General features: G+C 45.4%; 1 protein-coding gene across 1 annotated transcript in view; it reads left to right on the forward strand.

Moving 5' to 3' along the window:
• ALK (ALK receptor tyrosine kinase) overlaps window positions 1–23,166 on the forward strand; it is a 616,833-nt gene that overhangs the window by 323,983 nt on the left and 269,684 nt on the right. The window contains 1 exon segment of the mRNA XM_039887489.1: window positions 4,263–4,464. Within this exon segment, the coding sequence (XP_039743423.1) occupies window positions 4,263–4,464 (202 nt within the window).

Raw genomic sequence — 23,166 nt, forward strand, 5'->3', positions numbered from 1 at the left:
GTTTGAAGCCGTAAGGATCCTTAGAGAGACTGTATCCAACCCTTTCAGTTTACAAACAAAGGAAGTTCGGTAGTGGCAGAGCAAGGGCTCAAATTCAGTGCTTCTGATTCCAAGTTTAGTGATAGATAAAAGGATCTCCATACTAAGACACCCCTCGAAGCAGGAAATCATCATTTGTCATACACCTACTAAGGGCCAGGCGCTGTGCTGGCCCCTTTATGTGTGTTATTTAATTTAATCTCCACAACAGCCATATAAGGCTGGCTATACCCATATTGAATTTTAGCAAACTAAGGTTTAAAGAGTTTAAATAATTTGTCCACAGCCTAGAACTGGATAGAGACATAGCCTGGATATGAAAGGGTCTAACCTTAAGGTGACCAAAGGTAACAATAATAACCATTTCATATTTAGTCATTGAACATATCAACACAATCCAATAATAAGGAAAACACGATCCAGTATTATCAGGGCTCTTTGATCTGCTTCTCCACTCCCCATGGCCACACTGGGGGAAGGTCCGTGACCTGCCAGGCCACCCTTCTTAATTAGAAGAGACCCCAGGAGCCTTCACATAGCCCCAGGCTATTCTGAGTAAAATAAACAGGAAACAGAAAAGAGGGAGAGGAGAGAGAAATTCTCACTGACTTTACAAGATTTTTACTGACCATATTCCAAGGAGCTTATGAAATGAACTTTTTCCTTTTTTTTTTTTTTTTTTTTTTTGGTAGAGGAAAGCTGCTGGTGAAGAGATAGCTCTCAACTATAGTTTCGATGAGAGTGAAAATACTTTAAGTTCAGTCTCTTATTGATAGTCCAGTTGCACAAAATAAAATTCATATAAACATCATCTCACATATTTGAAGTGGAAAAGGCATCCATCTTCCAGTCAGCTTTGAAAGAGTCCCGTTATTAAGGTAGTGAATTACAAGGACAGAATTTACCTGTGTTTCCACACCCAGGAAACAGTGGTAGGGGAAGACCCCGATCCTTCAGCTTGATTTGGGAACATGAGTTTCCCAGGGGAGTGTGTGCGTGTGTCTACATGTATCTATGTACACACACACATGCATGTGTGTGAGACGGGAAACATTTTATTTTCCCTACATTCTTTAGTAGCTCCAAAATTGGTTTTAATCCACTTTCCATCAATTTGAACACATCAGAGTAGAATCTCGGACCAGGGCACCTTATGTGTGACATACGTGGCTTCTTCCTAAGCCCAGACCATGCCCCCGAAGTGTCTGGATCAAGACTCTGCTGCCAGAGGTGCTTCTAGAACACTCACCTGCTCTGCACAGACACATTCTAATACACTACAGTAGTGGAAACCCCAGTCAATCCCAGAGTCCGCCCGCCACCTGGTGCCTTTGCCTATAACAGTAACACACCAAACACATCACAGTTGCATTTAGTCACATCCTTGCCTAGTGAGGACTGGTGCTGTAGGATGAGGTTGGGTCAGTACTGATCCCCCACTTTCCTCCACCGTGACAAATTAATCTTCCTGAATCATCGCTCTGATATCACTATCCTGTTCAAAAACCTTTTCTGGCCCCCTATGGTCCACAAAGTAAAGATGAGCATCTTCATTCAGGCATTAAATATTCTGTATGGCCTGGTCCCATACCCACCACCCTAGCCTGCCTTATTTCCCAGCCTTCCCTTCATATACCTTACTCTGCAGCCAGATGCCACGACACACTTTCTACATTTATGCCATTACTCTTCTTCTCAATTCTTGCACAGCCGATTCTGCCAATATCTTTGTTTTTCTTGCCCTTTAAGAACTAGCTCAAAGGTCGTCGTCTTTATCAATCTTCCCAGTTGAACATAATGTCTCCTTCCTGGAGCCTTCCAAAGTGCTTTACCTGTAGTGTCTTATGACTTTAGAGCCTCTACTTTTGCCTGTAGTGAGTGCAGATATCTCATCACCCCTCCTAGACTTGGAGTTTCTTGAAGGCCAGAACTGTCTCTGATGCATGTCTGTGTCCCCAGGGCCGGGCAAGTGCTCAGATGTTTGCTCAGAGTAGCCATCCCATAAGTGAAATTCGAGGGCAGAAGGGAGTGAGTAAGGAAGCCAGTGAACAAATGGATTTGGTTCAGTACCCATCTGCCTGTCTTTCTCCTTTCCCATCCCTCTGAGTTCTTGAGCTACACGACTTGGCCACAAGGCACCCTGATCATAGTTTAGGATAAAGGATACAGTGGGATAATGAGAAAGATAGAAGAGAAAGAGCACTGGTTAGAAGTCCGGAGACTTGGAGCCTGGTGTGTACTTTCAGTTTAAGACTTTGGACAAGTCACTTTCCCATTCTGATCTCCGGTCTGCTTCTCTAGAAAAGCAAGGGCATTATATTACATGATCCTTAAGTCCTTTTTAATTCTGAGTTTTTGATTCTAATCCCTTTCTTTTACTTCTGTGCCCATGTCAAGAATGTCTCCCCCACTGTAAAACAAAGTAATAGCATAGATTATTTACTGAGGGTTGTAGAGTACTTTTCAAAGGTTCATTTGCCATGCTAAAACTTCCTGACAATTATAGAGGGTTCAATTTCCAGTATTAACTCCATGTTACCCATCCAGCTCAAAAACAGTCTCGTGCTGACCTTATCCTGATTTTAACCAGAAGTCTCATTTACCTACTTGCAGAATATTGCAAATCTCCAATCCTGACACAATACTTTCTTGTTGGAAAACGCTTTGCTTCTCATACAAACCCTCTTTTTTCATTTGCATCATTCTCTATGACAAACCTCTAGTCTGTTTGCCTACTTGGTAAATTGGATTATCTGCAGAAGGAGACTAATTTGAAGTGCTAGGAGGGATGGAGGAGGGTAAACAGGCTGAGCATTCATTAGTTGGTTCCCACTGGAGGTGTTAGGGATTTTGTTGGAATAGGCTTCCACTGCAGAAGTAGCATCTAATGGTCCAAAACATCAGTGTAGAAGCATGGCAAGTAAAATGAACGCATCAGAAGGAATGCCTGGAACAAGAAAACGGTGCTGTGCTTTCATGCTGGCAGTAATCCCCAGGAATAAGTTTCTTGTAGGTCGCTTGACCTGTTATACTGGAATTAGAGTTGGTTTGCCCCAGAGGGAAACTCCGCCACAGACAGGGCACCAACGGAGATTAGTAAGGCTTTCTTTTGGAGACCAGTTGCAAATTCACATGACTCATAGACTCAAGAGCAGAAATGGATCTTAAGAGATTACTGAGTTCAGCCAACCCTTCTTATCCTATTTTATAAACAAGGAAACTGAAGCCTGAGAAAGTTAATGCTTTACCCAAGATCACTCCTCAGCAAAGGAGCAGAAGCCATGATCTTAGTTACTACATAATAAGTGACCCAAATGCTGCCTTTCCAAGCCACCCACCTCTCAAGGAAAATCTGGAACTGATCATAACTATTTGAGCACCTAGAACCACCCATACATTGCTGGGAAACTCTAAACTGCCTAACAGATATAAATTGAGTCCCAAGTTAGCTTAAATGTGATACAGAGGACTCAGGGTGGCCCGAGATGCTCAGATCGTACTGGTTTGTGGAGGTGCCCTACACTGGTGTTTACACAGTGACACTAATGCCCTGACTCCACTCTTGGCATGTCTGTAGAGGGAGTGACTCTGTAAGGCTATCCTCCTAGACCAGGATGTAAATCTGTAAGAATGTCTTAGTGCCTAGGCTGGGTTTCTGACTCCGATCACCCTCTGGGGATTAGGTCATACACGCTATCCTTGCCCTATTTCCTATGGGACTTTATTACTTATGCCTATTGGCTGGCCAAGAACCTGAGCTGTCATCTCCTTAACTTAGAAGATAGTCAAAATCAAATAATTGATTATTCAGTAGGGTGCTTCCTCCCTATCTAAAACTGGGTGAAGTGCTCTCTATACTTATCTCGCATAATCCTTATAACCACCCTTTGAAATAGATGTTTTCATTTCAATTTTATAGGTGAAGAACCTGAGACTCAAGGACACAGAGTTAGTAAGTAAAGGCACTAAGGTGAGAACCTTGGTCTGCCTGATTATAAAGCCCAGGTCCCCAGTTACCAGATGCTGTTCTCTTGCTTCAGGTTTAGTTTTTACAAAGACAATCTTAGAGGGGGCGAAGAGGGCTGAGTGTGTGCAAAGAAGGTGAGAAAAGCCTCCAGCATTGCGAACTTCGTTGCCATTGGTCTCTAAATCCTGCTGCAGAACTTCTGCTGGTCCTCCTGTCTGGACACACCTGCAGAGTCACTTTCCCTGTCTTTTGGCAGGTTCCTTCCTCCTCCTCAACACCTCAGCAAACTCCAAGCACACCATCTTGAGCCCGTGGATGAGGAGCAGCAGCGAGCACTGCAGGCTTGCCGTCTCGGTGCACAGGCACCTGCAGCCCTCTGGGAAGTACGTCGCCCATCTGCTGCCCCACAATGAGGCTGGAAGAGAGATCCTCCTGGTACCCACTCCGGGGAAGCATGGGTAAGTCCTTTCTCATTCCAAAATTGATTATATTAAAAGCGATTTGGCTTTTGGCTGCAAATTTCCAGAGTCTGTGACATCTACTTAAAACTCACAATTGCCCTTTAATGGGTAGGGCCCAGATTGAGCCATTACTGCTAATATTCCCTGGGTATTATCTTGGGCACAGATCTGTGGGGCTCCCTGGCCATCCAGGCTGGCAGTCCTTCCAGAAGTCAGAGAACCAGCTGTCAGAGTGTGCATTTAATGAGTGGATATTAAAGATATTCATTCCCCAAAGTCCAGACGCAGCCAAGAAGAAAACAGCCAAGGGAAGTTTTAAAAGACCCAAACGAAAGTAAGTTAATATGCCGGAAAGTGGGTTTTACCAGCGGAACTTGGGTAAGAAGGGAAAGAGCATATCGTGGTAGCCACTCAAGCAGGTCTTGCAGGAGCGTGGGTCCCCAGAGCCGAATGGTTCAGAGAAACCACAACAGTATCAATTTAGTAAGATTGGAACAAGCTTTGTTTTAGAACCTCTAAGGCTTGTACGACACTGAAGTCACACTCAATACTCATGTCAGTGAACGCTTTTAAACTTCCAGGAGATCCTTGCTTACTCAGTGATCCATTGTGCTCTAGAAGTGGTGACATTGGAAAGCAAACTTGAACCAGGGCTCCTCTGTATCTGCCTTTCTTTCTCATTGCTTAAGTATAAATACCAGTGTAAGACTCTGGTTTTGAGGGACACCAGATCTGATTACTTTATAATCAATAAGGATGAGAGATCCTTACGGAAGGCATTTTGTAGGAGAAAGACCTCTGATTCCTAGCTCAGCTTAGACTTCGCTTCTCTCTAAGGAAATACCTTGCAGAGAAGTCCCATCTAAACGATGATGCTACCCGTCCTCCACCTTTATGAAGTGCCAAGTCAGAGTGGGGGGATTCTGACTGCTGCTTTTCCAGTAAAGCTATATGACCTCCTTAGTAATTTCTTGAAAGTTTCCACCCATTCCCTTGCTACTGACCCATCTGTATTTAGCTGTGCTTCAAAAAAACTATAAGCTGCTACGATTCCAGCAGGAATGAAATCTTAGCTTCAAGAAGGGTACTCTCCCCATACATAAACCCATATCCATCTTCTTGCCTCTGAAATGCCTAGTGGGAATGGCTGGGAAGACTCAGCCAAGTGCCTCTTAATCTCTTCATCAGAAGTCAGGAATGTAGGTGTCTGGGCTGCCCATTGTTTTGGACGAGTTGTCCTCTGGGGCCAAGCCTCCCTTGAGCATGGCCTCCCTTTCTTGTGAGAAGCCCAGATGTAAGGCCTCCCACCTATGGGCGGGGCTAGTAATGGCCTTGGCTGCTGTGCGTTCCTATCCTATCGTTTGCCCAGCCCCATGAGCTGTTTATTCTGACTTTGCGCCCAATACTCCTGCCGCACTAAGCCTGGGAGAGACCAGAGAGTGCTGTTCAGCACTGCTGGGACTTCAGGCAATCAATCTGTTGAGGCGCCGGGTCAGGGGGTGGGGGCCTTCACTGATCACTGATGTCACAGGGGAAAGCGGAGTCTGCCATTTCCCTGAAATGCAGGCCGAGAATGTGTATGTATGGGAGGAAGAGTGTCAGAGGGATTTCCGCACTTCCTGAGTAGCAGGCTCTGGTCCCCTGCATGGCGTGGTCAGGAAGATGATGCCTCCTCAGTGTGACCAGCCGTGGAGGCTTGCCAAGAGTTTTCCCGTCTTCATCTTCCTATGCTCGTAACTACCACGTGAGTTCCCATTTAACAGATGAGAAAACTAAGTTAGAGAGACAAAATAGGGAAGTGACATGTCCCCAAATGGACTCCCTGTCTCCCCTTTCCTCATTCATGCTCTTTCCTGGAAACCCATAGCCTCTCAGCAGGAACTCAGGGAAAAGGGCGATCTCAGAAAAGAGGAAATGGAAGGCGAAGGAACCTTGCAAAAGAGATAATCTGGAGTCTTTGGCACATTCAAGACAGATAAGCCCAGGGGGCATGTGATGGCAGCCTTCCCTCCGCATGTGGTGAGAACAAGGGGACTCAGAATGCGCAACGCGGGCAAGCCGTGAACTCGCCCTGAGGTTGCCTTGGCCACCATTCTCAAGGTTCACCCCAGTGGTCAATGGATTTTCTTCCCATGGTAACTCTTCTGTCACCAGAGTTGGTCTGCCTTCTGGAGGGCAGAAGTTGAGGCAGGAGAAAGAGAACAGGGGTGCTGGAACAAAGCCACTGATTGATGTCTTTGCCCGAGGCTACCCCTACATCTATAGGTGCTTCGCCTCAGGCCAGGCTCTATGCATCTCCATGCACAGAAGTTCTCTCTTAGCCCTGGGAGAGCCATCTTGGAGTTTGGTGATAGCAGGAGTGATTCCAAATTTAAATTAAAGATGCCTGAGCCGGTCTCTTCACCTCCAACAAGATCTATGTGATAAGAGTGGAAGGTTGCAGCTAAGGGGCAATCCATAGACTTCCCTGCTGTGTGGAGGAACTCTGCTGCCCCGGGCATCTTAGCAAGCTGCAGGACACAGGCACTTGTCCTGAAGTTCAAAGGGCTCTAGGTATTAGTATAAGATTGGATCTAGGTTGCTCAGCCTTGGCACTATTGACATCTGGGGTCAGACAGTTCTTTTTGTTGTCACTGTCCTGTGTGTGCCCCCAGCTTCCCAAGCTTCTACCCACTAGATGCCAGTAGTACCTTCTCTGGTTATGATAAAAATAAATTAATTCATTAAAAAAAAAAAAGGTCTCTAGACATTGCTGGATGTCTCCTGGAGGGTTAAAATCTTCCCCACTGAGAACCACTGAAATAAATAGAGCACTTTAGAGCTTGGAGGGACCCTGGGATTTACCTGGTTCAACCTCATCAGTTCACACGCGTGGGACCGAGGCCCAGGAGAAGGAAAGGACTTGTTCCATGTCTCATGATGAGTATCAGTGTTGGTAGGCAAGTGTCTTGAGCTTTAGACTCGTGTGTGTGTGTGCCAACCACTGTACTAGGTCCTGGGTTACAAATATATATAATGCCCAGTCCCTACCCTTGAATAATAATAACAATTTCTGACACTTAGTAAGCACTTCCTAGATGTGCTAGCCAGTCACTGCTATGCACTTTACATACATTTTCATATTTAATATTTAACACAATGAAGCAGGTACAATTACTTTCCATTTTATAGATGAGGAAATCAGTGAGGTCAAGTAACTTGCCCAAGGTTACCAGCTAGACAGGGTGGAGGGGGCCTGAACCTAACCAGCCTGACTTCAGACTATTTTTACCCATTGCTGGAAGAGTTCAATTAGGCCACAGTCGTGCAGCAGAGAAATTATGCTGTAAAACAAAGCCCTGAATGCAAGTCATAGTTTATTGTTCAATCATCAGTTCGATTAGTCATTTATTGACCACTTTCTATTAGGATTACAAAGGTGCATGAGATAGAAAAGGCCAGACCCTGCTGGTCCATGAAAGGATGTTCCATGAAAGAGCTCTATAACTTTGGGCAAATTCCATTCCCTCCCAAACCTCAGTTTCCCCATCTTTAAAGTGGGGATGATGATATCAGTCCTGTTCACATGGAGCAGTAGTCAGTGCCGTAAAGGGTGTGAAGAGTTTTGTACACTTTGAGCTGGGTGCAAATGTAGGAAGTCATTAATACCTTAATCTGCACTGTTTGCTCAAAATTTGGGCACAAAGGGTTGAGACTCATCTTTGTGGTGTCAGTGTCAGTCTCGAGAATCCTTTGGTTTTGAGATCCTCCACTCACCCCCTTTAATGTCAGAGATGAACCCAGCAGCACAATCCTCAGGGTGGCAAGGGGAACATAGTGAAATCCTGGTGGTGATGACAGTGATGGTTACAAATGGGGCTGGCTGCTTCTCAGAACAGAACATGGTGGTTTGGGGACTGCTATTTGGAAAACAACGTTCAGTATTTGTAATAACAAAGGAGGAAGTTGTCATAGCAAGTTCCTCTGGGGAGAGCCTGACACAGAGGAGTGGGCTGAGGAACGACAAGTCAGAGAGGCCACCCAGTCCCCGAGAAGACACACGTCCGTGAACAGGCAGCATTAGGGGGAGCGGCGGCCTGCCTGGAGGCTCTGGAGGAGGTCAGGACAGTCGGGGAATCCCAGCAGCTGCTCTCTTCCTTCTCCTGGAAAGCAGCAGCGTGCGTGAGGCTAGTGAATCACAGCGAGTGTGAGCGTTCGTCTGCCAAGGTGGCCTGGCTTTGGCCAGGGTGTCCCAAGGGACAGAGGATGACAAGGAATGCCCAGCCTGTTCATCTGCTCATCTGACCAGCCAGAATGGCCACAGAAGCAAGGAAGCAAGGAAACGGGCTGTCAAACAGTCTAGCCTCACTGGCCACAGAATCCAGAAGGCATAGGATATCTTAACTAGAAAGTAGAAGCCACAAAATTCCCATGAATTGAATGAATATAATACCCATTTAATATGGTAAATTGCGAAATGACATAAAGAAAATGGTTCACAATTTGCCCAATTGTAGTAGATACTTAATGCATGCTAGATCCTTTTCAGTTCATACAGTCATTTAACAACCATGGATTGAACACCTCCCGTGTACTTGGTTCTGGAAACTTATAGCCATAGATGACATAGGCATGGCTTTCAAAGAGCAACCAGTCCAGTAAGGAACACACAGGCAAACTAGCAACAGCACATGCTTGTGCAGATGTTTTTAAATTGGGGCCCAGAGATATGGAAAGGCTAAGAGCTAAGATCACCAGCCAGCACAGCCAGCACAGGCAGCCCAGCTCCTGCTTCTGCCTCCTGTGCTTCTGTGCCTTTCTGCAGAAAGCTGCTGTGGAAAAAGCAATCCAGCAGCAATTGACAGTGTGAAGTCAGCGCCTTCCTGGACTCAGGAACACAAGCTCAAGGATGAGTGGCGTTTCAGGCTGTAGGAGCAACTCTCCAGGGCTCCTCCTTCCTAGACATCCACTGCAAACTTTCCTTTCTGAGTGCTCCTGCAGCCTCGAGTAGCTGAGTATCTGGGGACTTTATTATGTGTGACCAGAACTACACGATATGTGGAGGGAAGAACTGGGCCCTGAGGGGATAGAAGTTGCCAATCGATTAAGTTACTAATTCTTGAAAAGATGTTTTAAACCAAAAGGATTCGGTGATACTTGGGCTTGAGCCAAGATAACTTGTCACGGCTACTTCGTAGCACAAACAAGCCTCGTTCCAGAGGGTGTCAGAGAAATGAGTCTCCTTGGCACAAAGCTTCACCTGTCTGCAGGATCTTAACCTCTGTCCTCAGAGGAGACTTGAGTTCTGTTTCGCTCATTGATTTCCTGATGCAGGTGAAGCCAAGGCCTAGAGACGTGCTCTGATGTGATAAAGGTCAAAGTGCACGCTCCTGGCACAGCCAAGACTCGTGTCTGTGTTGACATTCCGGAGCCCAGCCCTCCCGTGCTCTGTCTGTCTCCCAGCTGAACAGCTGGATCAAGAAGTCCCTAAACTCACTGTCCCGATGATGAAGGGCAGGACAAATTCCCCCGAGTGGGGGGTGGGGGCGGACTAAGCCAGCATTGAGAAGAAGAGGGTTCTTTGGCGGAGGGTGTAGAAAGAATTCAACACGCGTGCTAAAGTTAGAGTCAAAAAGAAGGGTTATTAGCAAAGGGGCCACACTCCGCAGACAGAGCGTGGTCTCTCAGAAGCAGAGAGTGAGAGGGCCTGAGAGACAGGATGGTGAAGAGTACTGAAAGGGAAGGCAGTGAGGGGGACGGAGAGACAGAGACTCTGAGAGGGTCCCTGAGTGTTCGGGAACTTCAGTTTATCCATCATTCTTTAGTTCCTGTGAGTTCCAGTTTAAGGACTTTGTTTACCCATTTCCTTTGATATGAACATACAGCGAGGAAGGAGAAGAGTGTGTAGCATGAAAAGGTACGAATATGTAGCGTGAAAGGCCTGCTGGCAGTTTCCAGGCTTCATTTTATAACTTCCTTATGATTTTAGCAATGGGGAATGAAAGATTTTATTTTGCGTAGGGCAGCCACTTAAAGACTCTGTTTTTCCTGTTTCCCCTTCACAGGTATAGGGAATGTGTTGTTAGCGATCCCAGCAGAAATCTTTGTTCTGCAGGTGTCCTCCTGGCCTGGCTGATCAGCATATTGCAGTCTCTGAATGTAGCATGATTTAGCATTTTAATTCGCTTGCCTCCTCCCTACATTACTTAGATAAAATCTGTGGCCAACCTCCCCAAGTGAAGAAAAACCCATATCTATGCTGAGTACCCACACAGCTGCCACGTTTATTTAAACCAGTCGCTTTCGATCAAAGATCCCAGCTGTAAAACCAATAACGATCCTAATGGGAGACCTGTCAATAAATTTAACCCAAAGCGATATTGACTCAGGGCATCAGGAGCTGCAGTGTCAGTCCTGGTCCCACTGCTAATTTGTAGGGTGGCTGTGGAACAACCGCAGCCCTGCCCAGCCTCGGCTACTTACCGTCTACAGTGCAGCTCCCAGCTGCGCTCTGCCCCCGTCCTCCATCCTGCAACACCAGCGACACCAGCAGTGCCACCTCAGGTTGCCACCCGGGACTGGGCTTGCAGGACATGATTTTCTCTACCCCAGACTCCTGCTCTTTGCCCCACTCCCCACTCTGGCAAACAGGACAGTTCTCATTACTGACCCACAGAGACTTTCTGCCACTAATGTGCGGAACCCTGCATTTTCCTGTAAACAGACCAGCTGGTCTCAGCAGGCTGAAGCTCAGGATAGGGCAATATGGAAACATGCCACAAGGCATTTGCTTGCGAAAAGATGCCTGACTGCCTTTGCCAGGCTACGCTGGGTTTAACTCCAGTTGGCCCAGGGCAACGTGGCATGCCTGGCCAGTGTGGGGAAATTGGAGGCCTGTGGCATTCAGCGTTGTCCAGTCAAAGTTCTCCTTACATCCTGCCTGCATGATAAATGGATGGGAAATAAAAAAGGTGATCATTTATTGAAATTGATGCCCTTGAGTGGCAGTGTCATAATGATTTAATTTCAGGCCCAGCATTTTCTCACTTTCAAAGTCATTCATAGTGTCAGCTTCTTTCTTTTTCCCCTTGGTCTGAATAACACACTGATAAATATATAATAAGGGCTTTAATGTCTGGGTGATTTACACTAAAAAGAGAAAGCCATTCAAAGGCTTTAAAGATAATTTTTAAAAGCCTTAAAACTCACACCCAGGCTTGTCAGGGGCATATTTCCCACGCATGGGAACAGTCGTGCAGCTCGGAGTCCTCGGAGCGTAGTGCACTCATAAAACTTAGGTCCTAAGTGTGCTGGGAGGTAGCTCCCTAATGCGAGCTTGGGCAAGTCTCTGAATCTCCATGAGCCTCAGCTTTCCTATCTGTAAAGCAGTAATAATCGGCCCACCTCACAGGGTTGTTACGAGGATTAGATTAGGTAACACACAGAGTGCGTACTAACAGTGCTCCCCCCACTGCCCTCCTGGCTGCCCCTCTGAGGGGCCCAGGGCTGGCCCTGCCCAAGGCTGCTCTGGGAGGTGGAGGAGTAGGCCTGAAGAAAGCCAAGGTTAGCAATTTTATATCCCACATTCTTGGAGTGACTTCCTTTGTTCTCTAAATTGGACCCTAAAGTACCAGTCTCACTGACTGTGCCTGGATTTACCATATTTTTCATCCCTGTGAGGTGAAATAACTACTAAAATGCTGCTCCTCTCTGGAGCCCTTGGACCTTAAGCCATTAATATGGTAGGTTATGAGTTTTGGGGGCACAAATCAGAACCATGCATTTTACAAAATTTATATGGCTGAGTCTCATCCCGAGTGATCCTGATTCTCTTAGTCTTGGGAAGAGGCATGGGCATATGTATTTTAGAAAGTGCCGCAGGGATTCTGGTAGGCATTAAAAATTGAGAATTTGGGCTAACACCTCAGCTTGAATTGGTCAAATACATATGCTGGTAGCTTTCTTATAACCATTTACTAAATACTAAGGAGAAAAGTCAAAAAGGAAGCTTAGAGAGGTGAGATGGACTTGTTTGCAAGGTAGACAGTCATTTTTCTCCCTCTCATGGGTGAACAGGCTGTGACAAGGCAGTCCAGCCTTTACTCCATCCTGCCTTTGCAGCCCCCAAGCTGGGGTAACTGGGCTTTATAGAAGGCCGTGTATAGGACTGGTTTCTACCAGTAGGTCTACTCAGGGCACACCTGTTATTCTCTCTCCAGAAAGACTGTGTGGCTGTCAAGGCCAGAGAGGCCTGAGAGGAATACAGAGTGGACCAGAGACACCCAGATCTTTAGAGTCCATCCATTCATCCATCCGCCATCCGCCATCCACCACCCATCTCTGTTCTTCAGATTGTCACGTGTTGACCCTCATCTAGGTCCCAGGTTAGCAGAAGGTCCATGGTACTCCTTTTTGTTTTTAGGAGGCAGATACTATGCTAATTCTCACGGTGAATATCTGTATAGTGCATGTTCAGGTTACCAGGTGCATCAGCATCTATCAACTCATTTCATCTTCACAGCGATCGATGTTGCATATATTATTATCCTCATTTTACATATGAGTAAACTGAATCTCAAAGAGGTTCAGTGATTTGCCTACAGTCACAAGTCATACACAGGGAACACAGATCTTTTGGGTCTTTTTTCTCTTTCCTCACATCGTTTCCCCACACATGCCTTACGGTGAACCCTGGGATTATGCCTGGCTCTGACAAAACTGAGATCTGTTCTCATTAGTCAGGAAGAGCTCTTCTCAAGAAGACTCATTTGGTTTTTGCTCATCTAATTCTGGGCCACAAGCCTTGAAAGTGAAGATCTTGGCTTGTACATATTATTTGCTACAGTGCCTGGCATAGCGCTTAGCACATAGTAGTTGTTCTGTGTTAGGCAAATAAACATCAGATCAGTTTATGGTAGTTCTACAGTGCAACTCTTCTTAAACCTAAGCTCTGGGTCTAAAAATTAAAGCTTATGCCACAATCACAGAAGAATCCCCAGCTGATGACAAGATGACAAGTATTTTCACCCATACCCAGGAATAGATGTATAACCCTCCCCAGGGCTCAGGAAGCAGCTGTCAGAGTGCACCTCAACTGTGAAGGTTGCCACTAAACACAAAGGACAATTTCTTTCCTGGCAGGTAAAACTTTTACTCACGACCACTTTCATTGATGGGCGTCAGGAAAAATAAATGAAAAGACTACTGGCTTCCGCTAGCTTTGACCTTCGAGATTTGACAGCCCAGAGCTTGTAGAGGGGCTCTTTTGAGCCAGTTACTTTTGTTTTCCCACTCCGCCTTGGATATTTGATGGATGGAACACTAGGAAGATGAGAGAATCGTGAATACCTGTAACCCCTTGGCTCGTCAGAATGACATCTTGGCAAATCCCATAATGATAAATATAGGTTGTATACAAAGGGAAGTCAAAATGCATAGAAACAATCACTTCTTGTCTTAGAAGTATTTATTGAGCCTCATCATTTCTCAGTGGGAAGGGAGATATTGACAATAGGTGGAGGAATTTAGGCAAGAGACCACTTGTGTCAAGGAAGCCACTTATTCATTCCATTATGCATTTTGTCAACAAATGTTTATTATGAGTCTTACTCTGTCCCAGGCACTGGTTAGACTCGAATGGCTCATCCTGCTTAAGAGGGTCACAATGAGGTTTGGCATTGGATGACAAGAGGCAATTACCATGATGTGGGAAAGGGCTGTAATGGCTGTGTGCACAGTGCCACGGGGTTGCAGAGGAGTGCATGGTAGAGTGTGCTGGTGGCCGGCGGGCACGTCGGCCCGGAGAAGACAACTTGAGCTGGCTCTGAGGGAAGAAGGAGAGTGGTCAGGTGCACGATGAGGGGACGGCATCCCACGCACAAAAGGCCTGTGTGCCAAGGCTTGGCAGCTTGAGAAGGTAGGCAGTGCCCTGTGTCTGCACCATCCTTTGAGTGTGTCGGTCAGCCTGCCCGCCCCTATTCAGTTTCTCAGAGTGCTCATGCTTCTGTGTGTATGTGCCACCAGCTTGTGTGGTAACAAACCTGTCCCCTCCCGATTAAGGTTGTCCCCAAATAGAAAAGTCTCATCCTTGGACTCCTAGCACCCCATGGACTCCCCATACATACCTCTTCTTGTAGCAGGGGTCCTGCTACAAGTGCTCAAAATATTTCACCTGCGTCTATGCACTTTTCTCACTTTCTCCTCTCTGGTTGTAGCTTCCACTCCATTGAGGACTCCAAGTTCCTACAGACCAGGGGTCCCCAACCCCTGGGCCACGGACCTGTACAGTCTGTGGCCTTGTTAGGAACCGGGCCACACAGCAGGAGGTGAGCAGTGTGCAAGCAAGCGAAGCTTCATTTGTATTTGAAGCTGCTCCCCAGGGCCTCAGCTCCACCTCAGATCATCAGGCATTAGATTCTCATAGGAGCACCGGGCTCTGGTGCCTAAAAGGTTGGGCACTGCTGCCATAGACGATCCATGTATGCAGCTGTTTTCTACCCCAACTCTGTGGATTTCCGAGCACAAGCTATTCCCACTTTTTGGTTACGATTGGCTCAGACTCCAGGACTTTCCTGTCGTCGCTCCCTTCCTCTGCCTTTGCAGAAGGAGTAGCTGAGGTGCATGATTTCTGGTGGATTACCCTTCGCTGCCTGCTCCACCAGACACCCTTACTCTTTCTTCAGCACCGGTTCAATGTCTCCTCCTCTGACAAGCCCCTTTATGGTTCCCCAATGGCACTGGCCCGGTGGGCCTCAGCTACCAGCCTGCATCTCCCACTCGTCGACAGGGACCCAGTGTCCTTTCACTGCTGGCTCCTAAGCGCCGACACATAAAGGAGAGGGAGAGTGAGGCTGCTGGCTGGGGGAGAGCCTGAGTAGGAACTCATCTCCTTTCCTGGTTTCCCTTCATTTGAATAATAATAACGACAGTGAGGAGGAGGCATGTCTTAGTCCGTCTGAGCTGCTATAACCAAATACCACTGACTAGATGGCTTTATAAACAACAGAAATTTATTTCTCGCAGTTTTAGAGGCTGGAATCCAAGCTCAGATGCCAGCATAGTTGTGTCCTGGCACAGCTGGCGCCTCCCCGCCTTGTCCTCAGGTGGTGGGAGGGGCAAGGAGGCTCTTTGGAGCTGCTTTTATAAGAGTTCTAATCCCATTGTGAGCGCTCCACCCTCAGGACCTAATCATCTCCCAGTACCAGCACCTGGGGGGTGGGAGGGAGGTTTCAACATATGAATTTGGAGGACACATTCAGACCATAGTCAGGAGAAAGAGGAATAGTCACTGGGTGCTTACTCTGTGGTGCCAGGTATTGTTCTAAGTGCTCTCCATGTGTCACCTAACTTAATACTCTGTTTATCACCTGCATTTTATAGGGAGGAAGCTGAGGCTCGCTGAGGTTAAATTACTTGCCTAGAGTCACACAGCTAGTAAGGAACAGATGGATTTGAACCCTGGCAGTCTATCTCCACAGTGCAGGATTCAAATCACTATGCTGTGGACCTCCTTATCACCAACCAATAATTAAGAAAATCACTATATAATGATTAACCATTGTTTATTCTTAATAAATACTCAGCTGCATATTTCCTATGGTGTATATGTAATTCTTCCCATCCAAAATAAAGGGCAAAATTCTAAGGCCTTGGCCCACAGAAGAAGCACAGTTTGGCGAGCAAGCAGCCCTGAGAACAGGGACTAGAAAGTGTCATGCCTGGTCCTGTGGAAAGTTATTAAAAGTCCGACTAGAGAGCATGGTCTTGGCTTCCCTGTTTCCTGAAGCTCCGCGTCAGTGCATTCCCCTCACCTGCAGATACTGGTCTCTGTCTGCAGCGAAGAGGCAGAGTCAGGTGATGGAATCATCAGCTGTTTTATTTATAACGGAAGAAGTGTAGGCAACCAGTGCTGACGGCACACGCTTGAAGACCTACTTGCGTTCACTCCAGGCCTCAAAGGACACCTCCCTGTTTTTCATTACCTGACCTGTTTCTAAGTTTTCTGTTTTTCCCCTTTGTTTTATTTATAGTACCGCATTCACTTGCCTAGCTAGATTCCGTGCTTTTTATAACAGAAATGCATTTTTTATGGTTCAGGGCCTTAGTTAAGAGCTATATCAACCATGGGATTTCACATTTAAAAGGCTTTACAGAATCTATACACGGATTTGGTACAGTGTCTATTCCTAAGCTCCTAGAAGGAGCATTCCCACTACTACTTTCAAATTGCTGATAGCTTTCCCTCTGCCCGTGGGTCAGTCTTCTGGTGGGCAGAAGGGGAGGGCATGTAGGGAAGGCCCCAGCTTATTAACTGAGAGCAGACTGAACCCAGGCACCGTTTCCAGTGGCCTGGCTATCTCCCTAGGCCATGTACTGAGAGCACAGGTTACCCGAGGGTCTGGGGCCTCCCTCCACCCTGCAGGGCAGCTTTGCTCAAATGGCTGGTGGACTGTGGGAAGTGAGGAGAGCTGTGTGCTGTGCTGTGCTGTTTCCTCCTTGGCCCTGCTTCTGGACTCAGATTGTTCAGATTATCCGAAGGAGCATCAGGTTCTTCTGTGTCATTAATTCTATGAAATATTCCTTGAGGTCTTCAAGAATGATAATTTCAGTGACTCTTCCTGGGCATAAGGAAGTCCCAAATTGGAGAGCAAATCAAGACCTAGATGAGAGAACTGGCAGGTGAACATTGTAGGCTATTAATCTTCTGCTTTGAACCCTTTAGTGATCTCCTATGGAAGCGAAGATCAAGTTTGAGCTCCTTAGTAGTATGACACATACCCTGATCTGGCTCCACCCCTACTGAGTCCGGCTTACACATTCCTTTGGACCTCTACTTCTATTATATCGACGGACCCCTACTTCTATTATATCGAACTGCTCATAGTTGCCCCAAGTGAAAGCAGTTGTTTCAAGCCATTTTGTCTTCTCCTGACTCCAATTATAATCTTTCTCCTCCTTCAAGAAACAGTCTCTTAGCTCCCAAACCTTTCCTGAGACCCCAGACCCACTCCAAGCAGTGCTGATTATAGCAGTCATTATGCCAGCTTTTGTTGCCTGTTCTATATCTCGTTAGAGTTCTCAGAGCTGCACCACATTTGTTTCTTTACATGATTTTGCACCAGCTAGGCTCCCTAAGAATAAGGCTGGGCATTATTCATCATTGTATCTGCAGTGCCTAGCACAGTGCCTGACACATAGCATGCATTTAAGAAATGTTTATTAAATGAACAAACCCACAAATTAATTGGACCAGGGACTCTTTGAGAACTTGAGATATGGTTTTAAGGGGGAAAAATGCATATAGAAAGCTCTTGACCAAAATTCCATCTCTATTCTCTATAACAGCTCATTTCCTTCTACCCAACTCCAGATATAACGAGTGTCCTCAGCTTGCATCATCTCTGTTTGTAGCCCTCACCATTCACACTGCGAAGCAAATGCTGACGTACATTAGCCTTGAAATCAGATGGTTCCTATGCTTTCTGATTGGCTCTCTGTGATCCTTTTAGCCCCTCTGGTTTTCCAGGTAATTTCCTATATATATTTCCTAATCTTCTGCAAGAGATTCCTATTTGGTATTCCGCCCCTCCCCACCCCCCACCCCCAAAAGTTTTCCCTCCCTTTAGTTTACTACTCATTACATCCCCACTTAAGCATACTGATTCCTGTTGAGTTTTTTATCTTTTCAGACAAGCTAGAATGAATTCCAATTACATTCTCTCCAACTGTTCCTTAAATATTCCTTCCATTATTTGGCTTTCCCAGGACTAAAATTTCTCCGTGACTGCCTGCTATCCTAATCATTATTCCATTGGATGTTTACCTGAAGGCCTCAGAGGAGTTTGCTCTATCCAGAGTTTTCCCAGTTGGTCACTTCCCCTGAGAGCCTCCTGATGCTCATTGAAGAGTCATCTTCTCAATAAACTCAGATGATTTCCATTTCTAAAAATCTTCACTTGTCTATCAACTTTTTTGATTAGCCTTCTGCCACCTTTTCTAACTTAAGGCTGGCCTCTTTGGGTTGCTGGTGGCAGCAGGTTCATTAAGTATGGAATTGAGCCAGGAAATTTGGTGGTTGGCAAAGCCAGAGTTCAAATGAAAATGAACTCCTGTATTTCACTGTATGTTCATGGTCCTTGAGTTCTTGGCCTTCTGTGGACGCCTCTCCAATTTCACGTTCTCATAGGACTGTAATACTAAGATGGGTTAAAGGCATAATGTGGCTAATAGAATTTGAAAACTATTTCAGTCATATAGAATTACTGAGCAGAAAAGAACCTTAGAAAGTAATTTAATTCCACTCCTTTACCCTACCCCACTATTCCAGACCAACGCAAGAGCCTCTTCCAAAGGTCATCTGGCTTTGGCCAGCCTGGCTCGACCACTAGGGTGCCCACCATCTTGCAAAGCAGAACACCCAACGCTGGGGCAGCCTAGGTGTCAGGGTGAACTTGCTAATGGCCCATTGGCTCTGTAACCTTGAAAAGTTTTTGAATGTCTCTAAAAAGTTATTTAATTTTTTCAAGCTTTCAATGTCTCATCCATAGAATGGGAATAATAATACCTACCTTGTAAGAGCTTTGTGAGGAGTATTGCTTTTCATATTACGTCGCTAATATACACTGAGTGTTTTTACCATGTTCTTAGCACTAAGGCGTAGGATTGCATTTAATACCACAATTTCCCTATGAAATAGTGTTATTATAATGTACAAGGCGCCTAGAATAATTTGAACAGACAATACATGTGAGTTCCTTCTCCTGTTTTACCAATTGATCCTTTTTTTCTCCTCTAGAATCACATAGAACAAGCCTACTTTATCCTAACAAGGCAGTTTTTCATTCTTTTGCAGACAGTTCTCTTGTCTCTTCTTAACTTTTTTTCCCAGGCTAAACAATCCTAGTTTCTTCTATAGCATATTTTCCAGAGCCATTCTATTGATGAGATCATACCAGTGAAGGGGTCAGGGGCCTGTTTAGTGATCCGGAAACCTCCACTCACTGATGTAGTTTAAGCTTGGCTCACTCTTCCGCTAGCTGTGTCTTACTGTTTGAACCCCGACACCCTAAAGTTGACACTATTAGGAACCAGGGAGCCTTCCAGAGCTTTTCATCAAAACCATGTTTTAGATAATTTTAACCTTTTCTTCTCAATGGAGAATCTCAAGTTTATCTTTCAGGCAAAGAAGGCTTTTCTTGTTTGCTATTGACATTCCCAAAAATGTCTGATTCAAAAAGAAATTTAATTCTGTCCCCAGCTTTCACATTATCTTGCTTTGTTTGTCATCCTTGTGGTCTGCCAGCTTTGCCTCTTTGTTCCCCTAATTGCCAGAGACATTTTTGTACTGAGTAAATTGCATCAGGCCCATGGCAAAATGAATCAATTTGGGAAGAGTATGAGCTGCACTGTTGTCTTAAGTGTGCATTAACATTTTGATATGTTATTTAAAACGGGTCTGGGGTTAGTGCCAGAGAGACGGCCTCATGAGTATTCTGACTCATTCTCTGAGGCCAGACTCCACAGAAGGGAACTGGGGAACCCTATAACCCATCCCCAGCCCTGTTTTATCCTCCATCCCTCTGGGGAGGTCTTGAACTAGGTGAGATCTTTTAAGAGCTCAGATTGGGGAACTTGATTGACAAACTGAGTTTGACTTGGTGATCTCAGAGTGCAACATAGCCAGGGGTAGGAGACAATGGGAAGGAGAGAGATTCTCTTTCTCTCTTATCCCATATCAGGCATGCACATGACATCTAGGTTTAAATATAAATCAGACAGCCAAAAGTCTTTGGCAGTAAAATAAAACACACAAAGAAAAAAAAAAGACACCAGCCAACATTCTGTGGTGGTATAAAAATCAAACAATATTCTGGAAATTGGTGAAAAAGAAAAGTTGCGATCCAGATGATCATGTAGTGATTCGATGAGCTAATTCTTTTATCATCAAGAGAGAGTCAGGTAAAATCTCCATTAGTAGCAGAAGATTTAAAACTTGGAGAGAGTGGCAACACCAAGACAGTTGCCTGATTTATGCTTTTTCACACCTGGGCTCATGGCCTAAACTGATAATGGACTCCATCCATCAAAAAATTATTCCATCTGGCGTCTTGGTTTCTAAAGAAATCTGGGTGTCCTCAGAGAGAATTGGCTAAATGATATAATGCATGTGAAAGCCCTTAGCATAGTGCCACAGTAAAACGTGGTTGAATCTATTGTCTATTTTAATTTTACATCCAGAGATATGATAGTACATTAGATACACAAGAGAAATAAAACATCAGTTGTATAGTGCCATAATTAAGATCGCGAAGCCCTGAGATGCCCAACTGTGGGGATTTTAAGTGTGGCACCTTCTCTTAAGTGTGCCCCAACACCTCTGTCCCTGGGCACCCCTTCTCTCTCAGACCCTAAGGCCCTTAGTAGGTAACAACTTCAATCCCATGGAAACTCACCAACTCTATGCATTTCTGCCCATTTCTCCCATCAGAGTCTGAACTTCATGCAGGTATACACTGTACTTTCATTTTGGTGTCCCTAAAGTCCAAAACAAGTGTTTGACACAGAATAGATATTCAATAAATGTTTGTTGACTGAGCAATTAGAAATAAAAGATATTGTCGCGCTGCTTTCTGAGTTGAAGTAGATGATAGTAAGGGTACCTCACACCTGTGTGCTGGCCAGGAAAAAAGCAGCAGGATCCTTGACCAGAGATAGAAAACAATGCATGAAGACCACTGCTAACCAGCTTGTTGCCTGAAAATAACAATAGCTATTGTTGACTTGTATAGCACTTACTGTATGGTAGGCATTGTTCTAAGTGCCCTTACCTATATGGGTCATTTAATCTTCACAATAGTCCTATGAGGTAACAAACATATCATTATTATCCCCATTTTATGGATGAAGATATTGTACTTGCCCATAGTCCTATAGCTGGTAATGATCAGAGCTGGGACTTGAACCCACAGAGTCTGAATCCAGAGCCCATGACCACCACACTACATGACGTGACCTCTCCAAAAGAGATGTGGAGAGGAAGCTTCCCCTTGAAGTTTGCTCTGTCAGGTGACATGTTAGTGGGCAGGGATAAACACCAATAAGAAGAGACTGTCTCCTCTATATGTACCATGTGAAACAGCATCTTTATCACCTTTACCTCCTGCTCCCTGAAGAGTAGAGAAGTGGGTCCCTTAATTCAGCTACCATTAGGCTCTGGGAGGGGGATGCTACGCAAAGCCTCACACGTGGGGCTGGTTTGGGAACACCGAGAGCGGGACCATTGCAGGCTTTCCCTGGAAGCTGGAGAGAAGCTTTCTGCATAGCACTGTGTTCTGAGGACATGAGTGGGGAGAGAGAAGGGAAGATGGATCAGATCTGCACTCTAACCACACTCCCAGTAGTGCACTTAGTCATTTCCTTCTATTCATTGGTAAAATTGAATAACAAACCACTAAGAGGAGAGACGCATACATAATTTATTATTGGATAAACTGAGGCAAGATGGAAATCACAGAGTCAATGCATTCTGCTCTGTGGGAACTCACACTGAACTGGCTCCCAGACTCCAGCGCTCACTGCTTGAGCCCCCACCCAAATCATTAAATCCTGCTCTCTCCTCTCTCCTCAGTCCTGCTCAGTCAGGCTGAACTGGCCTTTCACATCAGTGTGAATAGGATTTCCAAAAGCTCTAGAGGAAAAGTGAAAAAAAAATCTATCTCTTTTCCAATTGGCTTATGAAAATATCCTCGTCTAATTGAACTTTCGCCCCTTACTTATGCCTTTTGATGCCTGCACTTAATTGCTTTTAAACAGAAAGCTGCTGTGATCAGAGAATTCAGTTACATCTGCATCTTTTGTGCTGAAAAGATTTCACCATATGCTTCTAAAGCTGGTTACAGGTTGATTTTGATGAACACAATGTAGGTCTCACCAGACTTGCCATAATTAGTTGTCTGCTTACATGATTGGAGAAAGAAAATTATTTATCGATTCTTGATTCAGAAAAAAAATCAACAAACATGTTTCCCGCAACCACATGGTTCCATTCTGATGCCCCTGTCTTGGGGAGATCGTACCTCTTGACCTACACCCTTTCCTCTTTCCATCCAGGATTGCCCTTCTCTTTGTCTTCGTTCATTCATTCATTCATTCGTTCATTAAATACTTATCTCCGTAAGTATTCCTCTATTACATGCAAGGAAATGTGCAAGACGGTGGGAATAGAGCTGAGAACAAGTAGAAACAATTGCTATCTTCATGACGCTTACATTCTATAGAGGGGAATGAACATTACATTACTAATTACATGTATAATCAGCTAGTTATCATCGCGATGATACACGATACGTGATGGAGGAGTAACCTTAATAAGTCCAGGCTTCTGCGAGCCCTTGTAAGAGGGAGACCTGACCTAGGCCTTCCCAAGGAAGTGGTATTTGAACTGAAGGGAGAATAGTGGTATGACAAAGTGGCAAGACTTTCTGGGAGTGAGAACAGTATAGGAAGGCCCTGGAGGGAAAGAGGTAAGACATTTTTGAGGAAATCAAGAGAAACTGATGCATCTGGGCCTGAAAGTAAAGAGAGGCCCAGCTGGAGAAAGGGATGGGGAGAAAGGCAGAGAGGGATCAGGCACATGTAGGATCACACGTTATCTTAAGAACCAAGGAAAGCAGATGTAGAATTTTAGGAACAGCAGTGGGTATGGAGACCCCAGATCTTTGC

Source organism: Pteropus medius, unplaced genomic scaffold (genome assembly GCF_902729225.1).
Source record: "Pteropus medius unplaced genomic scaffold, Ma_sr-lr_union100, whole genome shotgun sequence".
NCBI lineage: Eukaryota > Metazoa > Chordata > Mammalia > Chiroptera > Pteropodidae > Pteropus > Pteropus medius.